At 39.9% G+C, this 20,214-nt stretch overlaps 1 protein-coding gene across 6 annotated transcripts in view; it reads right to left on the bottom strand.

Annotated features, from left to right (window-relative positions):
- The window catches only part of GRB14 (growth factor receptor bound protein 14), a 128,768-nt gene that overhangs the window by 71,830 nt on the left and 36,724 nt on the right, over window positions 1-20,214 (bottom strand). For all 6 annotated transcript variants that reach the window (XM_045032932.1, XM_045032933.1, XM_045032934.1 and 3 more), the window contains one exon: window positions 19,488-19,620. In XM_045032932.1, coding sequence (XP_044888867.1) covers window positions 19,488-19,620 — 133 coding nt within the window. The remainder of the gene's footprint in view (window positions 1-19,487; window positions 19,621-20,214) is intronic.

A 20,214-nucleotide genomic window follows, 5' to 3' on the forward strand; every position in this document is an offset into this window, starting at 1 on the left:
TCCTCCTTTCCCCACACCTCCTCGTTTCTATCTTTATCAGAAGCCTAGCCCGAGTGACTCATTTCCTCTCCCCAGTAAGGCCCTGTCATATCCCCCATCCCACAATCTACTGTATTTACAGATATACCACCAACTCCTCACTGGGGGCTCAAGAAGCTGAATAGCTTTTACTTGTTAAGCTGTTCAGGACTCAGGCCTCTCTCTAATTCATAGCACCCCAGAAGATGAAGACAAAAGTAACCAACTGAGTTGAGTTAGTCTGTCTCAGCTGATAAATCTATCATATTCTGAGTATTTTTCTTCTCTTATATGGCATAATTACCATGCCAATTTTAGTCTTCAAACTAATATCCATTGTTGCCATAGAGTCTCCATGCATTACTTCAGCTTTTGTCACCTTGTCCTTTAATATGCTCAATGTATTACAGGACTTCAAAGGTCACCATTCACATATACAAATCCTCCACCTGTTAGCCCCCTGCTTCATGTGTTAAAAATATGGCAGTCAATTAATCGCAGTTAACTCATGCAATTAACACAAAAATTAATCGCAATTAATCGAACCTATAACAATAGAATACTAATTGAAATATACTAAATATTTTGGATGTTTTTCTACATTTCTATATTTATTTCAATTACAACACAGAATACAAAGTGCACAGTGCTCACTTTATATTATTTATTACAAATATAGGCACTATAAAAATGAAGAAAAATACTATTCCTTTTATTTAATTCACATCATGCAAGCACTGAAGTGCAATCTCTATTGTGAAAGCACAACTTACAAACAAATATTTGTTACATAACTGCACTGAAAAACAAAACAGTGTAAAACTTTAGAGCCTACAAGTCCACTCAGTCCTACTTCTTGGTCAGCCAATCACTCAGACAAACAAGGTTGGTTACAATTTGCAGGAGATAATGCTGCCTGCTTCTTATTTACAATGTCATCTGAAAGTGAGAACAGGCGTTCACATGGCACTGTTGTAGATGGCATAGCAAGGTATTTACATGCCAGATGTGCTAAAGATTCATATGTCCCTTCATGCTTCAGCCACCATTCCAGAGGACATGCTTCCATGCTGGTGATGGGTTCTGCTTGATAACGATCCAAAGCAGTGTGGACTGACATGTTCATTTTCATCATCTGAGTCAGATACCACCAGCAGAAGGCTGATTTTCTTTTTTGGTGGTTTGGGTTCTGTATTTTCCGCATCAGAGTGTTGCTCTTTTAAGACTTCTGAAAGCATGCTCCACACCTCATCCCTCTCAGATTTTGGATGGCACTTCAGATTCCTAAATCTTGGGTCGAGTGCTATAGCTACTTCTAGAAATCTCACATCGTTACCTTCATTGCATTTTGTCAAATCTTCCATGAAAGTGTTCTTAAAACAAATATGTGCTGGGTCATCATCCGAGACTGCTATAGCGTGAACTATATGCAGAATGTGAGTGAAACATAGCATGAGACATACGATTCTCCCACAAAGGAGTAGAGTCACAAATTTAATTAATGCATTATTTTTTAACAATCAACATCAGCATGGAAGCATGTCCTCTGGAATGGTGGCTGAAGCATGAAGGGGCATACAAATGTTTAGCATATCTGTCATGGAAATACCTTGCAATGCCAGCTACAAAAGTGTCATGTGAATGCCTGTTCTCACTTTCAGATGACATTGTAAACGAGAAGTAGGCAGCATTATCTCCTGCAAATTGTAACCAACCTTGTTTGTCTGAGTGATTGGCTGACCAAGAAGTAGGACTGAGTAGACTTGTAGCCTCTAAAGTTTTACACTGTTTTATTTTTGAATGCAGGGTTTTTTTGTACATAATTCTACATTTGTAAGTGCAACTTTCATGGTTAAGAGATCGCACTACAGTACTTGTATGAGGTGAGTTGAAAAATACATTTTTTACAGTGCAAATATTTCTAATAAAAAATAAATATAAAGTGAGCACTGTATACTTTGTATTCTGTGTTGTAATTTAAATAATATATTCTAAAATGTGGTAAACATCCAAAAATATTTAAAATAAATAGTATTCTATTGTTTAACATCGCAAGTTTTTTTTAAAATCGCTTGACAGCCCTAGATAAAATGAGTAAAAAGTGAGTTACAGAACTCCTGCCAGATCTTACTTCAAGTCCCTATTAACATTTAATTTTCAATGCTGTGTGCCTATTTTATCCCTATGCCTGTCTATTCTAAAGAGTAATTTCAAGGATGCAGTCTATTTTCTATTTGTTAAAAAAAATACAGTGGTACAATGTTCTAATTCATTCTAATGGAACCTAGTAGCCACAAAAAATCCCCAAAGTACCACAAATTATTCAACCCATTAATTTAAATTTAAAAAAAAAAGTGGTAGATGGCACACTGGTTAGTTATCACACTACTTATCTTCAGATCCCCACCCAAATGTACCATGTTCCAAAGACGGCTGAATATCATCAGCTTTGTATGGTTTATCTCCAGTTAATAAGGCAAACACAAAACTAGAGTTGGTCAGAACATTGACTAAATGACAACTCACCAAAAAAATTTTCAGAGGCATATCAGTTTCACTGGGAAAGATGGTCAGAGTCTGCGTGACTTAGAGCAGAGTTTTTCATCCCAGATCACTCTGAGTCTGGCAGAGCAGGAACTTGAGACTGGATCTCCAACATTCCATGCCAATACTCTAAGCACCAGGGTACAAAGTGAGAATCAGTTCTCATCAGAAGGGACCAGAGAGCACCCGGGACCCAAAAAGACCTTCCTGAACTAAAAAGCTAAGGTTTTGATCCAAAAAGAAACATTTCAATACAAATGTATTTCTGCAAAATGTTCAAAAGGTTTTGTTGACATTCCAGCATGGGACAAGAACAAATTTGATACCTTGAAAGTTGCTGTGAAATCAATCTCCATATAACTCTACACAAAAACACAATTTACAACTACATTTAATTTAATATTAAAATAGGTTTTTGAAACAATGTTTCAATGGGGACAAACAGTTGTCAGAGGAGACCGAAGAGACATTCAGATAGTAAGTACAAAAAAGAAGCACTTTCATGCTAGAAAGTCTAACCAGATGACCATACCTGTAATGCACTAACAGGGCCTCAGGAAGTTTGGATTTTACCTACAGTTTTGCTACAGATTATGTGTATGAGCAGGGGCGGCTCTAGGAATTGTGCCGCCCCAAGCAGGGCGGCGCGCTGCGGGGGGCGCTCTGGTGGTCGCCGGTCCCGCGGCTCCAGTGGACCTCCTGCAGACGTGCCTGCAGAGGGTCTGCTGGTCCCGTGGCTCTGGTGGACCTCCCGCAGGCACGCCTGCGGATGCTCCACCGAAGCCGCGGAAGGAGGAGGTCTGCAGGAGGTCCACCAGAGCCGCGGGACCAGCGGACCATCCGCAGGCATGCCTGCAGGAGGTCCACCGGAGCCGCCTGCCGCCCTCCCGCGGCACGCCGCCCCAAGCGTGCGCTTGACGCGCTGGGGTCTGGAGCCGGCCCTGTGTATGAGCTAAGGACAGGGGCACAATGGGGGGGACAGCCCCTCCCCATTGGCCACAGAGCAGGAAGCATGGGGGGAAGTATTAGTCCTGGCCAGTCCCAGCAGGTCTCTCTTACCAGGATGCCCCAGACCCGGGTCCCCGCTTCCGTGAACCCTGGGCTGCCATAGGCAGCAAGTGGCTAGGGCTAGAGGGGGCTCAGCTCCCCAAAATCCATTTTCTGAGCCACCCTCACATATGCCCAGTTTGGCAAGCAAAGCCCCATGCCTAGCAGTGTCAGGACAAGGCCCTACTTGTGTGCTGGATTCTCAGCAGGTGGAGCTAGATTCCTCAGTCCTGGCAGGGAGTGCTGGCTCCTGAGCAGTGCTTCCCAGCAAGGTTCACTGGGACAGGGAAAGAGATCGGAGAGTCCTTGGGCAACCCCTGAGGTTATGAGGCGGGAAAGAGATGCTGAGGTAATGACCACAGTCGGGGAGGAGAGAGTGGGAGGTAACCTGGAAAATTCTGGTTGTGCCCCTGGCTGGGAACTGAGACAAAGATTCAGTGACTTGCTCAAACTGTAAAATAGGGAGAATACTTCCCTATGTCAGAGGCTAAATTAAATATCTATGAGATGTTCAGATTTTATGGTGATGAACATGGAAAAACCTATAAATAAAAATAAAATCAATCCCGGAATGTTCTGTGGCCTTATTAGATTATTCATCTGCACAGCTGCTGTGGGGATATTAGTCCCCACCTTGCATGTCAACTGTTCCCAAGTTTAGATACACAGTGGAGACAGCTGAAGATTGCTTTCTTCTAGGTCGTTGTCTACAAAAATTGTGAGAGAAGTCACATTAGATAGCATAATGCAGGATTCTCCCCCTCCTCCACCCATTCCCCCACCCCTCCTGTTCTGGTCAGTTATTTGTAGATTGTTAAACTCCTCATAACAAGCAATTCCTGGAAATCTGTGTACTTTTCAATGCTTTGCTACTCATGTAATAATTGATACACTCACGTTAAATCAAAGAACATTAACTCCAAAGCTCTGCCAACTCAGTCATAACAAAACCATTGTATTTCATGTTTTCTTTTCCCCTTAATATATCAATAACTATTAGTAATGAAGAAAAGAGCTGGAAGTTTTTAAGAATGTTTTCTCAACATTTGAAAGCATTTCTATGTCATTATCAAGTGCTTGCAGCTGCTCACAAACTCAAGGTCTTAATGCAATCAGTAATAGGAGTTCTCATAACAGAACTAATATAAAAAGCCTATTTATAGCCTAAGTGCAGGCACTAGCTGAAAATTTCAGTTTTGGTCACAAGAAAATTTATACTATCTTGTTTTGCTGCACATCATGAATATTGTAGCAAGTTCTGAAGTGTATATGCATATAAACCAGTATTTAGCACATATACTTGCCACACAGTGTACATGTATGTACCTGAAATAGGAATGTTACAGTGTATCTGCGTACTGGTTTAAAATACACACACACACACAGCAACTTCTCAAAGTTAAGCAATATCATGTAATCTCTATCTGGAGCTGATTGAGTCAGTAATTTCATATATTAACAAAGCTGTCATTAAAATGGCTGGGCCAAACTGGCAGCTTATTAGCAACAGAATGCCTTCCCATGACAAGCATCAGAGTTAGGGACTGAGAAGAGGAGGGAGTTTCCTTTGTGGTTGGCCATCTCATTTCTCCCATCTTGTCAATACTTCCTCCCCCCACAATTATCTTTTTTGGGTGAAAGGAGGTTGCCTCTTTTAGATCTCCTTCGCGAAGAGGCTCTCATTTTAGAGCTGTATGACAGGATGAGTCCCTTTGCAAAAGCACGGTCTTTAAGAACTCCCTTCTCCCCATGCAAGCCTGCATGGGAAGAATACACTCCTCAGTATCTTGTGATAAGAGCTTTAGACATAACTAAGGTCTGGTCTACACTGGAATTTAAATTAGCAGAGATACATCCACACCTGAGAGATGAGACCTATACCAACTTAACCTCCCCGTGTAGACAGTGCTAGGTCAATGGAAGAAATCTTCCATCAATCTTGCCACTGCCTCTTGGAGAGGTGGATTAACTACAGGAAGGGTTATCAAACTGGGAGTTGAGACCCCTCAGGGGTTCGTGAGGTTATTACAGTGGGGGTCACGAGCTGTCAGTCTCCACACCAAACCCTGCTTTTCCTCCAGCGTTTATAATGGTATTAAATATATTAAAAAGTGTTTTAAATGTATGGGGGGGTTCGCACTCAGAGGCTTGCTGTGTGAAAAGGGTCATCAGTACAAAAGTCTGAAAACCACTGAACTACAGCAATGGGAGAACCCCTCCCACCACTGTAGTGTCTACACCACTGTAGCTCTTCATTGTAGACACTCACAAAGAGAAACAACTAGACACACTGAATATGCTCAGTGATCCAATGTAATCTCTTAAAGCCCAATCATCTATGATAATTGGGCTAGAGATTCTACCAGCTCCTTATGGCAGAACCCTGCTTTGTGGCTTTTTCTGGAGCAAGAGTGCTCTCCTGAGGATAGTGGTTTCTCCAAACTAGATTTGACATCCTTTAGGAAATAAAGGAGCACTCTTGCTTCTTGACACATACAATAAGAAAAAGTTCCCCCAAATCTAGGTGCTTGAAGAAATTTTCCCCAGCTGTAATTGACCTAATTTCCTCTCTGCAGCAAGGACACACATAGGGGGAGCCTATCTTGCCTAAGGAAGGTCAGATAATTAACCCCTTCACTCCCTAATAAGTCTACACTACAAAATTATGTTGACCTAACTTATGTTGGCATACAGCCATCGCAGTTAAGTCAATTGTGTGCAGGCACACTTGGCTTCTTGTGTCAGCAGTGCACGTCCTCACCAGGGGTTCTTGTATCGATTGTATTGTCAGCCTGGAGCATTGTGGGATGGCTCTTGAATGCTAGTAACAGGTGACATAAGCAACGGAGCATCTACACTGATGTTGCATTTACCTAACTACATCAACTGTGACCCTACAGCACTCGAGGAGGTGGTGTTACTAAAGTGGCGTATTGAGGCATTTGTGTCAGCAGGAACTAAATTTAAGTGAAGACACTTCCACAGCTAGGTTGACACAAGACAGCTTATGTCAACCTAATCGTGTAGTATAGACCAGGCTTAAGACTGAAATGTCATAGTAGAAAGTTGAAGTCCTGGTGCTCTGAAACCCAATATGCTGTATCAGTCTTTGGCCCTGCAGGAAAAAAGTGTGCACCAAATTAACAATTATTTGTAGTCGTAGCAGCAGCATTTCAGGAATGCCTAGGAGAAGTAGCCATGGATCAGGACCCCATTGTGCTAAGTGTTGTAGAAACATTGTACACAAAGATGGTCCCCCTGCCCCAAACCCCTTACACTAAGTAATTGATAGATGGCCAAACGCGCTACCATAAAACTGATCTTAGTGGCTCCCCATCCTTTTTCTTACAGAAAGCAGGCTTTCCTTACCATCTGGGTTGTCCTGACTCAAAGTTTTTAGCGCTGAGGGGAGTGGACAGGCTGAGGAACAGAAAGACAACAAGATAAGTAGCAAAGTGTCAGTTTACCATGGGCTACGTGAGTGAAAACCAGTCTCTTGTCCAGATGAACTGATCTCATCGGGAAGCTAGAAATAATCTTAAATGCACTGACATTGCAGTGGTAAACTTAGTTACGTAGGTGACAACTAGGATCCAAGTGTGATTAGAAATGTCTTGCATTCTAATAGCCTTCAAATGACAGTCCTGTTTAGAATGGTCAAGTGTCATCACAGATATCCCTGAATAGTGTATAACTGGAAAGTAAATACATGCACACAAAGCAATTTTCATTAACAACTACTTAAAATTACTTTATATATTTTATCAAACGTTAATGTCACTGACCAGGTTTAGCTGTTGGTATCTGCTTGGCAGTATGTTCTGTTTATTTAAATATAAATTCTTCCTGTTGCAGCTATATTTTTATTTTGTGAGTGTTTCTCCCTGAATTCAGGTCACTTTCTCTTTTCAGAGACCTCTGAGTACATATCTTCACAATTTAATGGTTTCCTATTTTTAGTTTGGATAGAAATATAATAAAATTAAATTACATACATACACACCCTTAAGAGCTTCCCAACCATTTAAAATGCAACAGTCCAAAGATGCACTGGGATCACACCATTCTTCTGCAACAAAAAAAGCTGCACAGTAACTAAGAATAGAAACCATATTGAATTTGATTTACATTGATGTAAAAAATTTAAAAAGCCAAAAAGGCACAAGGTAGAGATAGTCATAATAAAAGCTTTTATCCCAAAACATCTTAGTTTCTCAGAAATTCGCACAATACAGCTTATGGAGAAAGCTACCAACTAGTTAATATCTCATCCCATAGTGAATAGTGTCTAAGTTGTCCACTTTACAAACCTACAGTATATGAGGTAATGTAGATGTTTATACAAAATTGTTCTGAGGTCAAAAAGCCACACCCCCTCTCAATCACCTATTATGACCAAGTTAGTTTACAAATATACAGTACAATGCCCTGATCCTACAACTGGAACATTGCACCTGTATGGAACACCTCTGAAGTCGGTGGGACTTTTCACAGGAGCAAAGGTTTGCTTTTATTGTTTGAGACGGAGGCATACTCTTAGCAAAACAATAAAGAGGTCCATATGTCTAAAACCTATAAACTGGATGAGATTGTTGCAACCCTGGTTCTTCTTCCCTATTTGGTTGGTTATCCTTACTTGGCATGTCTAACATTCTAGCTCTTTGGGGAAAGAAAGTTGGTTGAGATTTTGAAATCAGTAAAAAGGGAATGAACGACACATCTTCCATTAACTTAAATGGAAGGTATATGGCACTAGGTCTCCGGTATAACAGTGATGCTTTCTCAGCATCCAGAACTGAAAGCCACCCTCCTAACTTAGCAAAGGAGAGATATGCTGATGCCATAATGTGTGGCAGCTCCCCGCCATCCCAGTCTGTTAGCAAGCCAAACAAACTCTTTGGGACTCTGCCACTCCTAACTTTGCCTTGCAAGATAACCCATGGTGTACTTCAGTTCGCAAACTCTTCAGAAGGATCTCTCTGCAGCATCCAGCCTGTCACTGGATGCCTACAGAAATACAGATCTGCTGTTTCCAAAGAGACAGAATATACACTAGCCTGTATATCTCACTTAAATACAACAGCACTGAGATGAATTATAATAAAACAAGAATAAGTTTATTACTAAAGAACAGATATTTAAGTGATACTAAGCTGAGATAATAAAAACAGAAATAGATCATGTTTCTAGGAGACTACATATAACCTTAGCAGGCTCCAAGTTTTGGCTAAAGCAGTTTTCTCATCTATCCTCGCACCACCAACCCACTTAGCTGGGAATCCACTGTTCAAAGATGCCAAGAGCACTAAGCAAAAGCAAGGTAGTACCAGTGGACTGGGAGGACAATAAGTAGGCTTCCCAAGACTGCGTGATAGGTGTGGAAGCAAATATGGTGAGTCCATGAATGTCCTTCCCAGAAGGCAAGTCAATGAAGCTTCAAAGAGAAGGGAGGATTCTAAGGAAGCACTCATCAAAAGGCTCTGTAAAATGTGTTGCCTTGGGGAGTAAATAAAAAGATAAGGGGGAGCTCTCCAGACACCTCAGAGTGGTGGGAAGAAATTTCTATATCTTGCAAGCTGGCCTTTCTGGAGATATGGATAACGATGACACTTCTATGTGTGTCTGCATCTAGAGGCTAAGGTGCAAAAGGAAATCAATGCAGGGAAACACATATAGACACACCTGGTCAGTTTCTCCTAGGAAAAAAAGGGTCTACAGTAGGGCTAGTCAGAAATTTTCCATCAATACAGTTTTGACCAAAAAAAAAATCATAAAACAAATATTTCAATTTGTATATGCCACCACAGTGCTTCATATCCCTGGTCTCCTGTATGGGCCAGGCTACCCGAACAGACTTTGTATCCCATGATGCACCACATGCCCTTACCAAGAGAAAAGGCTGTGGTGTATCATAAGCCCGGCCTATAGAAGAGAATGGGTGCATGGGACACCTGAACTACAACTCCCATGGAGTGCATTTCTGAATCAAGTTATTTTGGTTCCAAAGATTAGAGGCAACAGGCTGATCTCTGCTTTCCAGCCAAGTTGGGGCAGAAGGGAAGGACAGGTCCCCATTGTATTGTAGAAGAGGGCAATCATTTCCAAATTCCCTTCATCAGCAGCACCTGGCAGCTGCCCTCATGAGGACGAGAAACAAAACTGGGCTTTGAGGGCTGGGACAGAGACTGCATTTATCGTACAGACACTGAAGTCAGGAGCCTATGAAAATAAAGACAAGAGGGTCTCTAAACACTTGGATGTACCTTTCAAACTGATTAACTCCTAGAGTAGCTGGTGAGCAGCTCTCAGACAGTCTGTGCAATGAAGAAGCCAGAGCTGATGCTTTGTCCCTGCAAGAAGGGGCTGATTCTGAGCACATTTCAAGTCAGACCCATGACTTGGAAGCTCAGACTCTCCCATCTGATTCCCCATAGGATGCTCTCTTGACAGTTTCCATTTATCTGTCAACTGACTGGGAAGTCTCTGCAGCCAAGGAATTTTCCTCGCTGTCCTTCCTCTCTCTCTCACCTTTTCACCAATCTTAAACCCCTTATGCTTCTGTTACTAGACTCCTTTCCCCTGCCTCCTTTTCTTCTCTCTGGAAGAGAAAGAGGGAGGTTAGGGAAAAGATAGAGAGAACTAACAACTGAGGCAGGAGGCTACATGCCATGTTACCAGGAGATAAAGTGAACTGGAAAGGAAGTCGACTGGCAATGAAACTAGCTTTCATTGACACTTTTTTTTGCCTCCTTGCTTTCAGGACTGGATTAATTCATAGGTATTATACAATAGAGACAATGGTCCCAGTTCTCATGTGATTAAATGAAATCTAAGATAAACAAAAGATTCTAGCCCTCGTGATTGCAACAGGAACTAACTGGAAACAGGAACCAAACGTAACCTTTGCATGGTGTGCCTGGGACAGTCTGAGACAATAGCTCAGAGACGTGAACTACACCATGTAGATCAGTGGGATGTTAACTCCAAGACCAACTGCTCTGGGAGATCCTGCCAGCACCTTTTTATACAATAGAAAAGTCTGAGAGTGGTTGACTCTCTGGGATTGGGGGACAGTATGTTTGTAAAAACTGCAGATGACACCAAACTGGGAGGGGTTGCAAGCACTTTGGAGGACAGTATTAGAATTCAGAATGACCTTGACAAACTGATCTGAATTCAACAAGATTAAATTCAATAAAAACCACATACAAAGTACTTCACTTAGGAAGGAAATAAATCATGGGTAAAGCAAAATGGCCAAAAAACAGTTTTTAGCTCACTGGATCATTTTCAGTCTGTGCATTATGCTTTTCCAGGATAATGGGTAAACATCCTCTCCATAAAAAGACAAAAAGCAGAGGAATGTAGTAGGCACAAAGTACTCAAGCAACACATCCCAATATGGTACAAAACATTCCCCAAGGATAACAGGAACACACTGACCCCTCCTAAAAGATAAGGTCAGGATAACAGTATGTAATAAAAGGTTTTAAATAAAATCAACATGTACAAGGTGAGGGTAGTAACTAGCCATGTCAGGGATCAGTAACTAACTATGTCAAAGGGGCAGTACGTAACTTGTTTGTATTGGGGTATAAAAATGTAGCTCAGAGGAAGTGTCTTTGTCTAGCCTAGGGAGGAATGGAAAGTCCAACAAGTTCACTGAGCTGGTCCACTGTTACAGACATCCATGCATTACTGATCCGGAAGAGTCTGCGGCAAACTAGTACCATACTTTGTTGACAAACCTGGGTGGGTGCCTTCATCCCTTAATGAATCTTGCAGTCTTGGGCAGACCACTCGAGGTCTGCTGTGCAAGCTGTCTGCACATGGCTCGGGCAGCATATAGAGGGAAAGAACACACACACACACACACACAGCCAAGTATCTATCAGCATCTAACCACAGTATTCATCAATTGATGCATCAGCTAAATTTATCCTGACAATAGATTGGAAACATCTTAAAACACATCTTTCCAATTATCAAAGAATGGAAATGTAGACAATACATAGCAGCTTATTAGGCCTAGTCTACACACAAAAGTTGTACTGTTTTAACTACAGAGATATAGTTAAAGTGGCACAATTCCCCTAGTGTCAACAGTTTACCAGTATGAAAGTGTGGAGATTAGATAGATAGATAGATATCTTAGTGTACAGAAAGGGAAAAACTACGCCAATATAAGGCACCTTTATACCAGTAGAGTTGCATTCATATTAAAGGCTGTACTGATATAACTATTTCGTTTAACACACACGTGCATACACACACACACCCACACACAAAGTTGTTCTAGCAGTACGAAAATCTGTACGTAGAACAAGACTTTGTTTAGCAGACTACTTTTTCAGGTTAGCTGAAACATGGCATTTATCCTTAAGTTTCTACCTACTTACCACCAAAACTTTTTGCTGTCATTGTTTTATATAGTTTGCATTCATTTTTTAAGCAAAAAATCTAATCCTCATTAATGCATTCAATTCCCTGCTGTACTCCCAGCCTTAAAAAAAAAAAATCTTAGCATAATAACAAAATTTGAAAGAAATGAAACTTTAAGGTTCATGTATCAGAGGGATAACCACGTTAGTCTGGATCTGTAAAAGCAGCAAAGAGTCCTGTGGCACCTTATAGACTAACAGTCGTATTGGAGCATGAGCTTTTGTGGGTGAATACCCACTTCGTTCCACTACATGCATCTGACAAAGTCGGTATTCACCCACGAAAGCTCATGCTCCAATACATCTGTTAGTCTATAAGGTGCCACAGGACTCTTTGCTGCTTTTAAGGTTCATGAGTCCTAAAAGCATTTATATCTTGTGCAAAAAATGAATCTAAAAAGAAGATAGTTCATAGGCCTACATGACTTCTAATATTCACAAGTACAACCACCACCACTTAACTGGAAATTCATGAACCATTCAAGTGGGAGCACAGGTGTCTCCCCTTTCTATTTCAGTTAATCAACTCTAAGCCTGAGGGAGTTTTCAAGTCAAGAGATAATGTTTGTTTTTATCTAGTTTTGTCACTGGGACTTAGCAAATTTGTCAGATATTTAGCAATGCACAATTACTAACAGCTCTATTTGTAACTGTGGAAAATGAGGTTTCAAATGGAAATACTGAAAAACTTTGAACTATAGCGGCAGTAAAGGAGAAGGGTTATGAGAGTGTCAAATGCTTACTGTTAATTTTAACCTTTGATTAGTAAATATTTAAAGAAAGGCCATGTTCTATGCCATAAAGTTGTTCTTTGCCATGAAATTTTAAACCAAGTTACTAATGCAAGGCAGGAAATTCTGAAAGCAAGCAAACAATCATACTGGAACTTAAAATGTGTATTACAGCATTGTTTCTCTAAAATGAAAATTATGGTATTATTTAAAGCGTATTTGGTCTCAATGATAAAAATATCCATTTGTTGAGAACACCAAGAAAGAGAAACACACAAAGATAACATTTCAAGGAATAAACTGTTCTTTTCACCTTGAGATTCACTGTAGTTTTATTTTTACACTTCAAATTGGATTCAAGGAAATTCAAAGCACTAATTACCTTGAATGACTTGTGGTAAAATAGTTTTTGTCTTATCCTTGAGCAAAGCAAGAACTGTCACTCCAGGGCAAATTACTCTTGTTTTGTCATCACAGACCACTGAAAACTGAAACTTAACTGACTCAAGGCTTTAATAATTTCAATAACCCTTTAAATACTGGTCTTTACTTAACATGAATGGGGGAAAATGAAAAAGTATAAAAAGAGATTGGGTAATCTGCTAATGACCAGAAAAACAAACATCCATTTTTCTGTTGGATTTTGTTTGATATAAATTACAGAAGAAAGTACTGACATTTATATATCTAATGGTCACACTTTAAAGCACAAAACAAAGATCAGAGCTATAATCTATTTTCCTCTTTAAATTAAGAAACTACAAGGAATGTAAAAATATATGTAGTATAGCATGCATAGAATCCAATAAAATATACCAAAGATAGAAATGTGATTTGCCATTCCTGATCATACCATAGATTCAACTCTTATATACTTCTTCTGACAATAACAAATGGTTGACCCTTAAGAGAAAGACAAAATTCCCCACCAACACACTTGGCCAATTCTGCAAAGCTGTACTTTAGGGCTAAATTTTCTTCCTGATCCCTGCAGAGGAACATATTATGCCCTGAAGCAAGATATTTTATGACTCTTTGCTGAGCATGCATATATACACACACGAGTTATTTATGGCCAAAACTATCCAGCCGTCTTATATTACATCTACAGTATTTGACAGTGATTTCCTACAGAAGTGAATTCCACAGACTGATTACATATGTACTGTTACTGTATGAAGTGTTTCCTTTTATTTGTTCTAAATTTGACAGACACTGATTTTGTCTCTGTTCTTGTATTACTCGTGCACTAAGGAAAAAATAAGAGAGAGCAGGGAACAGATTGGTTTTCTCTAAGCAGAGCAATACAACTCAGCATTTTGTATTCTCAGACCAAGGCCTGATCTTGCAATCAACCCCACCCAGGTGCACTCTCACACCCACACAGCTCCTTGCGGAAATCAAGTCTTACAAATACCTAAAATAGATTGATAGGTATTAGTTCAAGAAGTACCAGTGTGCCTCAAAGTGTACAGCTCACTCCTTGGGATACCCATCTCAGTCCCTCTTTCCCCACTTGAAAAGAACTCAAGACTTGTGACCCTACTGGCCCTATAGTACACAGTCTTTTTTTTTATTTGTTTTATTAAATCAAAGCTCTTGTGTAGTTTTATATGTTCAAATTTTAAGAGAGTGTTAAGTTTCTTCAGCAAAAGCTATTCTGTTTATATGGTGTTGGCTCATTAGACCATCCATGAATTATAACATTAGAATATCCAAAAATTATAACATTCAAAAAAACAGTCAGAGAACACTTCAACCTCCCTGGTCACTCAATTATCGACCTAAAAGTCGCAATTCTTAAAAAAAAAAAAAAAAAAAAAAAAACCAGACTCCAATGAGAAACCTCAGAACTGGAATTAATTTGCAACTGGACACCAATAAATTAGGCTTGAATAAATACTGGGAGTGGATGGGTCATTACACAAAGTAAAAACTATTTCCCCATGCTAATTTCCCCCTACTGTTACTCACACCTTCTTGTCAACTGTGTGAAATTGGCCATCCTGATGATCACTACAAAAGTTATTTTTCTCCTGCTGATAATAGCCCACCTTAATTGATTAGTCTCATTAGAGTTGGTATGGCAATGCCCATTTTTTCATGTTCTCTATGTGTATATACACACACACACACCTTCCTACTGTATTTTCCACTGACAAAGTGGGTTTTAGCCTACAAAAGCTTATGCCCAAATAAATTTGTTAGTCTCTAAGGTGCCACAAGTACTCCTCGTTCTTTTTACTGATACAGACTACACAGCTACCACTCTGAAACCTGTTTTAACAGTAAGTTTCAGGCACCTGTGGTACAAAATTCTGTTCTAATAAATGTTGCCATAATATCAGGACTGCAATCAATGATGACATAATGCAAAACTTTCCCAAACTGTATGAGGAAATGGGAGACTGACAGCTGTGTTGATAGTGCAGAACTGAATAACATTTAAACACAGATGTCCCACTTCCCAAGCATGTAGGCAATTGATCATTCTGCTATAAAAGCAAGTTAGTAGCCCACGTAAACTCAATTCTGGCAAGTCAGTCCCATTAAACAGGTGTCCTAGTCAGTCAGCATTCACTGTGGTGTGTTTGACAATGCTTTAAACAAAGACAAAAAGGTCAACAGAAGAGTAAACTTCAGCTTGGGAAAGTAAAAGTTCACACTTAGTCAAAAATGAAAGATTGCTTAAAAATATTAACACTAAGTGGTAACTCCATCTCTGGGTGTGTCCTAAAGATTACAAATAAAATAGAACTGACAATTTCAACTAGGCTGGGTGATGGATATTTGAGAGCTAAAAGAGTGTATAAAATAAATAAATAAAAAGATATGCAAATTAGAAGGACACCATTGTTCAATCTAGGTTATACACGTCTATTCCAATCAAGTGTCTGAAACATCTGAGATAATATTCCAATAAATAATCCAAACCTCTTTCAAATTAGGGAAATACTGTAGTTCATTTTAAAACTGGAAGCCACATGAGGATGGTGTTCGATTACTTTGACTTGTAGTGTGGTGGGAGAAATGAATAGAGGAAAACCACAGATATCTTGAACAGACCAGGAGTCAAATTAAACCTCTCCTTCCTGAGACCAAAGATTATAGGGAAAATGTTGGGAAACCCCTCCCAAAAATCTATTAAACGGACCACTCTGGAGATGTCTTTGGGTAAGTACCTATAAAACAGTTGGTAAGACTTCACATAGAAAAAGGGTTTGATACAATATAAAATAACTTTTCGTTTTATTTTCTGAATATAAGAAATGGTTCTGTTGTATACCTCTAGTTTGTCTTATTTTTATAATGTTTTTAGGCATTTTTCTTTTAGAAGCATACTTGGTTGACAATGATACGTTAGGCTTATATAGAAGGTAACTTTGTAAAATTTTCCTTTACTAGTCTCTATTGCTTAAATTCATCAGGAAAATAAATTAAAGTGAGAAGGAAGCGTCTAATATGACAGTCTGTGAAAACATATCAGAGGTATGAAGGAGAAAAGCTTTTATTATAAATAGTGCTCATGGCTAAAGTATTTGACAGTAACATAAATTACATTTTTCTTTTTAGAGAGATGATTAATTCCTTTATTGCAGGTGGCTTTGAGGTTTCCAGTAGAGTATAACATTCAAGTACTTCTGCATAGTTATAATATAGTCACAGTAGCATTTGTGTATGTATTAAATATACAGCAGCTCTGTTACAATGGAATAAAAATAAGTGGCTAAAGCAACCACTGGGAACTGGGACTCATGAATTTTAGCACACAGAATCTTACACTTATTCTGTGAAACCTTTTGACAAGTACTTCAGCTCTCTGCACATCTGTTTACCCATGTGCAAGGAAGATAATACTTTACTGTAAAAAAAAGTATTAGAAGGTTTAAATCGGAATTGCAAAGCCAAACAGAAATGAGAGTCAATATTTGGTTAATAAGCATATTTCTGGACTTAAAGCATTTTTAATTTAACTCTAAGCTATAGGTTCATTGCAATTTACATCGGTAAAGTGCTGGCATTCTCAGCAGACAGATATGGGCTTGATCAAATTTCTATTGCTTTCACTGCGCAAGACCCCTTTGACTTTACTGAGCATCGGATCAGGCCCTATATAATACAGTTATTTTAACTCCATCTTTGAAGAAGTCCCAAGATTTTTAATCCACTGATACTGCTTTTACCACACACAATATTTTTCTCCTTAAATGGGAGACAAAAAGATAGTACAAAGAGTAGGAATGGGACCAAAAAGATTTGGGTCCCAGGGCAAGAGCCTTTAACTGAACTAGACTGCAATAAAAGCAGTAAATATATGAAACTTACATTTATACTCATACACCCGGGGTGGGCAAACTACACTCTAGGGGCTGCATCCGGCTCTTCAGATGTTTTAATCTGGCCCTCAAGCTCCCGACGGAGAGTGGGGTCCAGGGTTTTCTCTGCTCCCCATGTGCCGTGGCTCCATGCAGCTCCGGGAAGCAGCGGCATGTTTCCCCTCTAGCGCCTATGCGTAGGGGCAGCCAGAGGGCTCCACACGCTGCCTTGCCCCTAAGCGCCGCCCTGGCAGCTCCCATTGGCTGGGAACCATGAGCATTCATGGCCTGCCATACAATTTCCATACCCAGATGTGGCCCTTGGACCAAAAAGTTTACCCACCCATCATACACCAACCTCAGTATCGAGTTAACTAATGAAGATGAGTATTTTTCAACTGGATGGGCTAAAACATCATGCACTTGGGCTCTTGCATGTTAAAGCAAGACTTGAAAAATCTGTTTACTAGCTTCAAATAGGAAGATTGCCATGTTGAGTGGAGGCAGAGACAGGTCTAAGCCTTCAATAGGAGGTGTTTAAACTTACTTTAAAAAAAAATTTCTAGTCCTTATGATGGCAAAGAATTTTCCAAACATGAGCTGATTCAATGTATTCTTCCTGGCTCTTCTGCTGTTTAGAGCTTCCCCAGGCATTAAAATTACAAGTGTGCACTCAGTTTCACTGTTGGCATTCAAAATCCTGTGGGCAGTTGTGACACTGACAAGAATTACGTCAATTTTGCTCCTTTATTGCAAAACAGAGCAATAATAGTATAAGCAAACACCACTGTTATTCCTAGGTGAAGACGAGAAGGACCCAAAACAGAATTAGGTGGTGAAGGTTGAAGTAGTGGTGCTCTCTAGCTCCAGTCCCCCACCACAAACCCCCAACCTTCAGGGCGGGAGATTACAGAAAAGTTAAAATAATGGACAATCTTGCATAACTTGTCATAGGGAAAAAGGGGTCCTTTGCATCAGCCTCAAGACAAATTTAAAAAAGGAGCTAACTAAGACTGGGAAGAAGTTGAGACATCGTGACTCAGCAGTTGGAACAGTGGGCCAGATTTTCTCCATGACAGGGGTTCTCATGTTAGGACAACAAGAGGGGCCTGAAAATGCCATCCAGATGGACTTCTTTCAGAACACAGTCCCCTGTAATGGGACAGGTTTAAAGGGTTTGGTAGGGATTATCAAAGAGATCCTCCCCCCTCAGATTTTTGACACCTCACATACCACAGGAGGACATTTTCCAGTAGAAGCTATGCTGCCACTGACAGTCCCCATGCCGTTGAACAGCAGCAGCCATGGAGGGGGTCAGCTCCAGATAAATGAATGCTGCTGGTAGCCATGTTATCTTCGACAGTTTCTTAGTGAAAATCTGAAGGTTGCACAAGGAACAGTACTACAGTGTGTAGGTACTCACCAGCTCTACCTCCTCTTGCACTTGTCCTGCCTATCAAGACACCTCACAGGAAAGATCCCATAGAGAACCAGAGAATGAGCGTGCAGAGACAATGCCCCGGAGGTAGCACCACTGGGAGTGTTCTACCCAGATAAAGTTTCTTCCACCCACAAAAATAAGAGAAACTGAAGAGTTGAGATGGACCAATTTTTGAGAGACAAACTGAAAGTTTGAACTGAAGAAAGCAGCAGTATTCAATGCTGAAATGAAAGCTTAACTGCTTTTGCTCTCTAGTATCCATCCATGCTCAAGCATGTTATAAGTGAACATGGACTACAAAAGAATAGTTTCTGGCAACTTATTTTTTTTCCTCCCCAGAAAAGATGACCCACTATTGGAGTGCAAATCCTACCTGAACTCTTGAAAGCTGTGATAATGCTTCCTCTGACTCGCATTTAAGAGATTCACTTAATTAATATTGTATATGTATACCACAGAATTTGGACATAAACCCACTATCCACCTACCATGGTGAAAAGCTTGGTATCCAAGCTCTTTAATTATCAATATGTTTTGTTTTTACAGCTATACTAACAACATTAGACTCTTTAGATGAAAAGCTGTTCAGTTACTGTGGACACTCAGCTGCTATGGTCTAATTATAATGATGGGCAAGGTATAAATTTAATTTTTTACTTAAGGATGACAAAGCATTACCTGCTTGCAATTTCTCTTTACTTGTCACAGATTAGTCAGTCACATCTCAATTATAAAAAATATTCAAGTCTCTTAGATGTATTGGACTATGGATTCCAAAAAGTCATTATCACCACTATTAATAGTCTGTTTATTAGACTGTATATCTTAATTTCTTGGGAATATTTATTATTTACAATTGGATCAGTTAAGTAGATAATTGTATATTTCATTGAAGATTGGAGAAAAAACCCACTAAGTGTTTTAACAAAAAATAACTCATAAATCTTACCTGCTTTTTTCTTGAAGTTGCCTTGGGCAACAGGCTGGCTGACAAAACCGATGAAAGCGGAGAGCAACATAGCTCAGGAAAAGGGTTTGGAATTGATGGGATTTCCAACGCACCAAGCTCTTTCTTTTTGATCCTACATCAACAAAATATACAACAGCATTTATATAAATACAATATACATTAGGACATTAATATTAGGGGATTTGCCACATTAGTTATTGGTCACATTACTAGCACTTTTTTATCAAAAGACTGTACTGATTAAAATGCACATGATTAATTTTGCACATGCAGGATTTCCTTATACTCCCCAAACTCTCCCATCTCCCCCAGTGTTGCCAATTTAATCATTTTCCAACCCTTCCCAGCCCCTGTAAATTTAACACGCCCTCTAATTTCAATTCCTGGGGTAGACTAAATTAAATCCCAGTAACAACCCATGGATGTAAAGTTAATTGCTAGTGTAAATCTTTACAGCACGAGGGCTTCAGTGTGTCCATACTGTTTTCAGATATTGCAAATATTTTCAGGCCCCTGATTCTTACGCATGCGCTTAACTTTACTATAACGAGTAGTTCTATCTGTTTGAAGAGAGCTACCCATGATAAAGTTAAGTACCTGCATGAGTTCAGGGCTGCGGGGGGGAGGGGGTGCAAGTGGGGCAATTTTCCCCAGGACCCGCAGGGGCCCCTGCGAGAATATAGTATTCTATAATATTGCAACTTTT

Source organism: Mauremys mutica, chromosome 10 (genome assembly GCF_020497125.1).
Source record: "Mauremys mutica isolate MM-2020 ecotype Southern chromosome 10, ASM2049712v1, whole genome shotgun sequence".
In the NCBI taxonomy this organism is placed as follows: Eukaryota; Metazoa; Chordata; order Testudines; family Geoemydidae; genus Mauremys; species Mauremys mutica.